This window comes from Homalodisca vitripennis, chromosome 2 (genome assembly GCF_021130785.1).
Source record: "Homalodisca vitripennis isolate AUS2020 chromosome 2, UT_GWSS_2.1, whole genome shotgun sequence".
Lineage (NCBI taxonomy): Eukaryota > Metazoa > Arthropoda > Insecta > Hemiptera > Cicadellidae > Homalodisca > Homalodisca vitripennis.
Genome location: NC_060208.1, coordinates 69,483,615 through 69,493,125, shown reverse-complemented (window position 1 = coordinate 69,493,125; position 9,511 = coordinate 69,483,615). Strand labels below are relative to the sequence as shown.

The 9,511-nt window shown below is 35.9% G+C and overlaps 1 protein-coding gene across 3 annotated transcripts in view; it reads right to left on the bottom strand.

Annotated features, from left to right (window-relative positions):
• Positions 1-291: 291 nt before the first annotated feature.
• The window catches only part of LOC124354119 (protein embryonic gonad-like), a 53,926-nt gene continuing 44,706 nt past the window's right edge, over positions 292-9,511 (bottom strand). For all 3 annotated transcript variants that reach the window (XM_046804340.1, XM_046804341.1, XM_046804342.1), the window contains one exon: positions 292-5,930. In XM_046804340.1, coding sequence (XP_046660296.1) covers positions 4,929-5,930 — 1,002 coding nt within the window. In that variant the 3' untranslated portion in view covers positions 292-4,928. The remainder of the gene's footprint in view (positions 5,931-9,511) is intronic.

Sequence of the window (9,511 nt, the reverse complement as noted above, 5' to 3'; positions counted from 1 at the left end):
GTCGATAGTATGAAATAATTCACGTAGTATCTGAAGAATTTAGTCAGAAACGTTCTTCATATTTTTATTTTAAGATTATATAAACAGTAGGTAAATACTTTCCTGACACCAAAAGACTCTGCTTAAACTCTACCAACATGATGTTAAAGATAAACAACAACAAAATGGATAAAATATTTTATAAAAGTAAGAAGAAATGTCGTAGAAACACTAGAAAATGTTTACTATAAATACGAAAATCTTAGATCAAGTAATACATGGAGGAATGGAACTCAATAAATGACTACTGCATATTTCAAAACGTATGTTATTTATAAAATATTTATACAAAATACGTAATTCACTAACGCAAAGCACACAAAATCAACAAGAAAGCAAACAAAGTATGACTTGAAACTGGCCTTAAAACGTACAGTCTTACATTACAATAAATACCGCCGGATTTATAACTATATACACTTGACTAATATACACACGTATGTTACATAATTGTCCAATACAACGTAACAAAATGATAATAGTAATCACAACATTCCACGTAAACTTGTTTTAAACCATTTATCGGTAGGAAAAAGTAGTTCTCCCTTCATATAAGTCCATCCATGAACGCAGTGTCAATTAAATACGAGCTCGTATATTGAGCTAAGAACACTGGATAAAACTAACAGACACCATCGGGTTACTTCAAAACAAAGTCGCCTTGAATAAAGGGATTTAACTGCTGCAGAGGCACTAATGAATCTCATAAGTCTTACTTAATAATTTATAGATAAAGATATGTAGATATGTAATGTTAAAACTAAATTAAAAAATTGTGGGCCTTTTATGCGTAACTTCAACATAAACATTACTATGAAACGTAAACTAAAATCATTAAAATTTTTCAAAGTGCTTTAAAGGACAAACTATTGAAAAAAATGGTTTTCTGGTACACCCATTTTAAGAATACATAGTGAGTTTAATTATTCACCTAACACAATTTCTGAAATATATTATGAAATAATTCTGGAAATTACTCGTATCCGTTTTAACCACTACATTTTAAATTATATTCAAAGTGAATAAAGCGTAAAACCATACGAGAAAAAAATATAAGGTATTTAATACCTAAATAGTTACATAAATACTTAAAAAAATATATATGTATCAGGAAACACAGGCTTTTGTGATAAATGACGTAAGTTTATCCAGATAAAATAATCAGTTAGCTATGAATAGATTAATATTTTAGTTTTGAAGGGTAATCTATTTTTTTTAATTTATAACAACTAAGTAAAATATTTGGTATAAACCCTACGAGTACCAATACTGGTAGTTTGTAAACACCTATTATTAGTAGGTATATAATTAAACATTGCAGAAAGTTTACTCAATGCAGAGTTGAAGTGATTAAAAACCAGTCTGAACAAACAGGTAGGTGTAACAATAGACTCGCGTGTACAGAGTCTACGTCAGCCGTCGAGCCGGGCATAAACAATAATAAACAACCTGATACTAAAGGTGACGCACTCAACATTGCCACCAGCCGATCTGTTTGATATAGTCACTTCCTCTCCTGATCGGATTGTGGAGCCTCGTGCACGCCGAGTGACTCACTTGCAAGGTCGGCACGAGAATAGCAGTCGGCAGCGAAAGGGTGAAAACGTTCAGTTAAAATTCGCAACCACTAATAAATAATCAAACGTGGTGGCTACAAATAAGCGAGCTTTACGTACGATGAGGGAATTTAATTTTTAAGAGAAATTTTAAACTTTGTATAATACAGTTAACACCATAATTGAGTAAGAACCCCGTGACAGAACATGTACGCCTACAAAGTTATAATAATATTTAAGTAATAGTAAATGTATAGGGTAAATAATATTTCAGACGACGAAACGTATTCCAAAGACTTGAAAAGATCACTTTGCCAAAAATAGCAATGTTATTAATTAAAAATATAGCTTTATAGTTATATAATATAATACAAGTATATTCAATGATCGACTTATTAAACAGGATCAATTCGTAGGAATTAATTGTTTTCGTATCCTTAAATAGCAAAAAGAATATAATACACATCTTTCATAAACCTAGTAGCACCTTAGTAGCAATTCAATACAAATTTTCAATTTGTGGCAAATGTTATTTTCGTAGAATGCTTTATTAAAGAAATAAATTGTGTAAAACTCATGTGTAAAATACAGTACTATAACTCAAAGCTTTGTGATTAGAAGAGCCGGTAGCCACACGTTCTAAATATCGGATTTTAGAAGGGTTTGAGTAGGGCATTTTCAAATACTTTTTGTCACTGTATTCATTCTGTTTGGGACATTCACGCAAATCCTATGACCAAATGGATCGGAATATAGATAGGTCAATAAATAGGCCCACTCCTCCCTAGAAATCAATGAATGGAGATAAAAAATATAAATTTGAAGTTCACACCCGTTATAACATTTCCTCGTGGTGACACACGTTGGTAGGTTACATACAGAGCTCGACAAGCCGTGTGCCACGAACTCCATTCCTATCCATAACCTCTAAAATGGCACGTTGGATTTTAAATTGCCGTAACAAACGACACTTTAACAAACTGAATAAAACATAGAGGCTTTAAAATTGTAGTCTCTTGTCACGCCCATTACCTATCGGCTGACGTGACAAGACGTGTTTTCGTCTACGTCATCGTTTCTCAGTACCCTACCCAATCCGTCCCGTGCGAACCGAAGATGAAAGTGCACAACACAACAACGCGTCTTTTAATTTATCGAGGAGAAACCGCGTGTGTGCCGTACCGCGCGGGAGAAAGCAAGTGAGGACGGCGCGGCGCTGGGGTCGTAAAGGGAGAGCATCTCCCGAGTCACCGGTCGCGGTCGTCTCTCGCCGGAGGCTGCTCCCACCCGTAAAATTCCGATGATTCTGCTCCCCTCCCTCTGCACATATACATGTGGTTCGATTGACTTTCAAACACGTGGGAACCATAGGGATCTCCATGTCGATTCGATTAAGTTCGCCATCGGTCTCTATTGATGTCACAATATTTTAATTTTATCGTCGACTAGTTTAACTAAATTGAGTGGTTCTAAAAATCTAGATAGAGGTTAATAGATTTAATCATCGCTAGCTAATAAAAGTTATAAAACATTTTATATATTTCTATATCGTGTATGACACTAATGTTTAAGCTAATGTTAGTATTGTAATTTGCTTATAGAAAGTTTTGGCACTGTAACAATATTTTCGTTCATTTCGCAACATAAAGTCCTGGCCTTCAAACTTTTAAACCGAAGCACATTTTTACAAGGAATTAAGGTGGAAATTATTTTATACTTGTAGAATTTTAGTTTTTCAGGCCATTTGTATGAATGCGCACGATCTGAATCCTTCAGTATTGAATTGGAAATCCTGACTCATTTGCTAAAATAGAGTACACAACGTGGCGGAATATTTTAGTAGACGCTGTGAGGCAAACGTTATCGTAAAACCCCCTGTGTGGCTCGTCCTATCCCCGCCCCCAGCGCCCGGTTAAAAACCGCACTGTAATTGAACAACCGTCCCTTCAGCCGCGCTTACCCGCTTCATTAACCTTTAGCCACTCGGTGTTTGCGCGTACGTTGCCGTTATAGTGTGTATTACCGGCGAAGATTGGAAACCGATATTCTATTAGGTGGTAGTTACAGCAAACTGGATAGAAAACGTGATAACGGTACGGTTTGCTTTAATAAGGAATATGATGAACGGTTATACGAATAATTTAAAACATCAAGCGTGAAGTGTTCCAGCCTTGGGAATAAATACTGTAATACTTTCCATCACTGACTGCTTATCGATAAAAAATATTGCATAACCAACTGGCGACCGCCCAACAAGTTGTGATATACTTACTGAGTAGATTTAGTCCGCTTAATTTGATGTAAATCTGTTCAACGCGAACTACATTACAATGCTACTACGTAATTATGAAAGCCTTTTACCGACCAAATCGAATTTAAGGTGCCGTGTAGTTTTTGTAAATCTACAGCTGTCAATGAAGAACAATGTTTCGACCAATTTCATTTTAAATGACACGCTTGAATGGCATATTTTCAAATCAAGACATTCGTTTTGGTAGCCAAATAGAGTATGTGGGTTCAATGTCGAATCTAACTCCTTCGCGCTGATAAATAATTCATGTGCCGGTACAGAAGACGATGGAACCGGGGTTATGGATACGCTCGCAACCTGTGAGACACTTTCTACAACGCCTTTGGCATTTGTCAGTGTCGGAGGGGTCAGAGGTAAGACATTACGGCACCCTGTTTCTCTACGTGGGCTGGGCCGGGTTCGATTGATGACCCCTGTTATTTTTGGTATCTCTAGTAATATGATTCACCTGGAATTTTCATTTCGTCGTGATACAACCAGTTTAATGAATAATCTGCTGATTTAGCGGCCAGTAAGTCTCAATATCGCGGGAGTACTTTAAAAAAGAACACGATCCACCACAAGTGAAACTAACATCTGCGCATATTTTATAAAGAAAAACGTTTGAGTTTTCGAGATATCTGGATTACCATCAAGATATAGTTTCACATCAAACACTGCATTGAGTTTCTTTCAGTACTTAATACTATTTGCTATGACTATAATATTATATTATTTTCCTCAAATCTGGTGACATTTTTTATTCGTACATTTGCGATTTATCAGTGTTATCACCTTTGCAAAAAAACTTTAGAGTTTACTTTATCACTACTTTTGCTCACTTGTTGAATTATCGTTATAATATAAAATACATTTTTATTTGCTACAATCATGATTGTTTAAAAAACGGTAAACAAGATTTTTTGGGGCACTATCAGAACATTATACAGTTAAATACTTAACATTGATTTTTAAACATAATTTTCTGTCTCAATCACATGAAATATGGTCTTGTCAGATTATTTAACATCTAAAGATGAGGTTCAACTAACAAAATTCTCTCTTGGTAGTTCCATTGATAATTCTGGTGATCTCTTAGTAAGATCTAGCGGTGTGGTTCTTCCTTCCTTCAGCGTTCCTTCCTCATCATCAGAACGGCGCCTGTGATCTGGCGAGGCGCAGGGTGGCGTCAGAGCAGGCGTCGTTGATGTGGATTTAACGGAGAGGTCTATAGGCTCTTCTTGCTCTAAGGGAATGCCTCCGGGCGCTGGGCTGTAGAGGAGGAGATCTCCGCCGGTCCTATGAGGCCAAGAGGGTGGGGGGATGTGGTCAAGCTGCATAGGATGGCCGGAGGCAGGAGTCAGCCCGGGTCTTGTGGCGGGAAACGGGTAGGAGTGTCTCACTTGGGCTGTAAGGTAAGGCAGGGACAGGATGTTAGGGTTGAGAGGGGATGGGAAGGCGGGGTGTGTGGAGACGCCGAGAGGTGATGAAGGCATCGTGCAAGGTATTTTCTGACTTTGTATACTAGGTGATTCTTTTTCACTAAAGGGTGATGGTGTTTTGTGGGAAGAAGGAGGCCACATGAAGCTCAACACGCTCCCTGACCTTGAAATAGCGTCCTCCTCTACATCTTCCATCGAAGATCCACCAGAATCATCTGTGGACGAATGTCTGTTCTCCTCCTTTTTTATGTCATCTTTCTGTCCGGCGGGGAATCCATTGATCCTCGCTTGCAAGTAATTTTCGGACGTTAGGAGATGACTCGGGTGCCAGAGTCCCGGGTAGAAGCCGCTGCCGTTGCTGCCTAACAGCGCTTGGTTAGGCGTCGCTCCAGAGGAACTCTGCTCTTGCAGCAGACAGTGAATCTTGAACCAGTTGGACCTCCTACCGTAACGAGAACCACTCTTTGACATTCCCACTTGAAGACATTTGCGGAGCCTGCAGGCCTTGCAGGAAGTGCGGTTCTTCTTGTTTATTACACACTCGCCGTTGTTCTTGCACTCGGAAATAGAACTCAGGTTGTTGTACGTCCGCCCAAAGAATGACTGAAACAGAAAAAATTAAGATTACTTTAAAATTGTTGTAAAATTAAAAACATTGAACACTCATCACATTAAAAGGTCGCATATATTAAAAAGAATAATATATAAAGTCATATTTAAGTAAGACCTACCTAATGGATTAATTAGGGTCAATACCCAATTCGAACATGTTATAGTTGGAACGAAGTGATCCAATTTCAATTACATTCGTTCATCTGTACTTTACTATTGATAAAATGAAGATACGATAATAGTAGAAACTACAAACAAAACACGTGTTCAATCTATGAGTTGATGTTCCTTTTATCGCCTTTTGTGCCTTCTTATACGCTATTTCTTTAAAGGTGATTTCATTTCAAACAGACCAGTAATTGTGAAATACATTCAGAGTAATACTGAAGAATATTATCAGCATTTATTTAAGAATACCCATTTGAATACAGTAAATTTGTAAATGAAACAATTCTCTAAGAAAGAGAAACACGACAATCTTAAAACGAATGTGTAATTTATTTTGTTTTATTCAATTGTTATCAACAAATTCTCAAAAAATATCAGATTTCTTCAATCATTGTACAATCTGATTTGTAATCTCTGTTGTATTAGAGCTGATTGTTTGCACGGTTTTTCATACCGCCTTCTCTTGGAAAATTGACTCATCCCCTTATTCACGTCCTGAGAACTTTCTGCACTAACAAGAAAGTACTTGAAACACTAAGTACGTATAAGAAACGTTACGGGGAAAAACGTTGTAAACACGTTCCCAGAACTGAGAGCGGTATAAATCTAACAGAAACCGAGAGTAGAAACAGCCTGATTAGCACCTTCCAATCCGGGAAATGTGCAAATATAACCCGTTCTTCATTGCTGTCTGGTACCGCGCTGTAGTGGAGCCATTGTCCGCCTCACGCTGGGCCTGTTGGCGTAGGAGTCTCAGGCCTGCAAGTGGGTGATAATACCTTTACAACCTGGACTACAAGATCATAGTGCTCGTACTTGACCACCCAAGTCCTACAGGACGATAGGGACGTCCACGCGATCATCTTTGTGTCTATCAGTTACAATTTAGAATTTGTATGTCCTTGTTTATGAAAAAGTTTGGACAAAAACATATCCACGGAGCGGTGTTGATTTATTTTATGGTAGTTTCTTAATGTTCCGTCTAGAATAATGGTTATGAAATATTGCAACGTATTTTAGTAGATTATTACAATCTTTTCTACAAAGGTTAATCTTAAATCAAAATTCAAAATTTATTACAAATGTTAGTTTGTTTAGTAGACCTGAGAACAACTAGGCGTATATTAGGTATGTAATAATTGATTACGCTTGGAAACCACCGGCTCTTCCATATTTTTCTCTCCAGTAACTAATTACTAATTGTTAGCTTACAAGTTTAATTTTAAAACAATAGTTAATGCTCTCCAAGTATTTGGACGTAGACTGACAAACGTAGGTAACGCCTTTTGAAGGCATTAAATAACAGTCATACAATTATTATGTGGTTTATACTAACAATGAACAATCAATCTGGACTATGCCTGTGAAATCAACATCCAAAACTAAGTTCCTGAGTGTTTCCTATTTGGTCTTGGAGCACCAAATCAACTCGGTACTCAGCAGAAACCTCCAACCTCCTACTCTTTCCTTGGAGTTAAGAACATTCATATGGAAAAATCCTATCTTAACAATAAATTGTATAGCGAATCTTGACTGATTTGTACGCACTTGCGTATTATTTTCTAGCAAGAGTCCATAGTTGTAGAATCTATAATACATTTACAAAGACTTTTACCCAAAAGTATTTACGCCCATAATTTTCTGGAACATATACATAATGCTCCAAAAAACCTAAGTTCATTTATACAGGATAAAATACCATTAGACAATTAGGTGAGCGTAAAAAATAAATTAACAAATCTTATCTTTAGACGTTTTGGGATGGGTTCGGGTACACTCAGTCAGACCAGGAATTAACACGTCATGACCTCTGGGAGGCTACGTGTTTACCGAGTGAGCTGTAACTATCGTCAACTGTGAAAGAGCTCAGAGTACATCACTCAATCCTTGTTAGCCTATTTGCACTGACGTAAATAGGAGGATAAATCTATCTGCAGTTCGCAGTAAAACAAAGTTTTATACCTGTTACACTATTTGATGGATAATAAGTAGTGAAGTTCAGTTTACCATAAAGTTTGCTCGTGTCTTATTCTAGCGTCATTAACCACTTTATTGCCATCCAGTTGCCCTACAGGTCAGTGTTTTCTTTTCAGGAATTTACGTTAGTGGTTTCATCCCAGAATGCTTCTAGTTCGTTCCGGGGGATTGTTTATATCTCACACAAACCATTAAAGGTCTTATCAAGGAGTTAATCATTTTCGTATACTCAGTAAATTGAGTTAACGGCAATAAAATTTGAAGAGCAGTAGTAACTGGATTCCGTAAAACTCTTAATGCCTAAGGCAGTATTTTAACATGTATGAACATCTGATGTATAAAAATAACTGGCTGATACAGTAAAACTTATTCAAGGTATATATATATATATACCTTGAATAAGTTTTACTGTATATATATATATATATATATATATATATATATATATATATATATATATATGGTTATAAATGGTTTCCTATATTTTGCAATATCTGCCTTATTTCAATTCGTTATATTAATGCATATTATTGTATATCATATCAAAGGAAAACATGTCGATTAAAAGTACTATTTTTTAAACACGGTTTCGATGTATTAGTGAATATTAAATCCTACAATGTTTCTTGTTATTTTATTTTATTTCAGGCCTACTCCGTCACAAGTAATTGGCTTATATACTTAAAATGCCCTGTTTGATCAAAAGTACCTGCCCACGTTCCCATCATATATTTTCAAAAAAAAATTAAAATTTGTACATATGTTGTTTATTTTTTAAATTTATTTCTGTGGTAATGTTTAAAGTTTTGTTTGATCTCGCAGTTGTAGTGGGGCATGTTGTGAACGAAAAATAGTGTAATAATACATCGGAGTAATAAATGAGATACATCGGAAACTGGTGAGATAAGTTATAAAATGAATAGTTTAGTTCCTAAAAATGTAGATAACTAACACCTTAAGTAATAGATCTTGGTGTCAGGACAATTGAGTAAGTAAACATAAAATAACAGATTTTTCAGTTCTTTCTGTTGGAAAACAAAATGCCAATTATCCAGGACTGTAAAAATTACACTTTATGGGTTTATTTTCATCTCATTAAGGACTTATATGGTTAGTCTTTGATGTAGAAATTGTTGAGTCATGCAATAGCCTACTTTACAGTCTAAGAGTAATATTTTTAAAACAGGGAACACTACAATTAACTGTGTTAAGACTCCCAACATTTGTTTTCTTTTTTAATTTTTAAAGCTTTTAAATATTTATCAATCACACTCTACAGGGTGTTGTGTGAGATCGTGAGAGAACGTTTGAGGAATGTTTTAGATATGAAAATAACTTTTATTTTCTGAGTGAACATTATAAAGATGCACTTGACGCTAAGTGCCTTGAAATAAAACAAATATTATTCAAGCCTTATCAAAAATAAA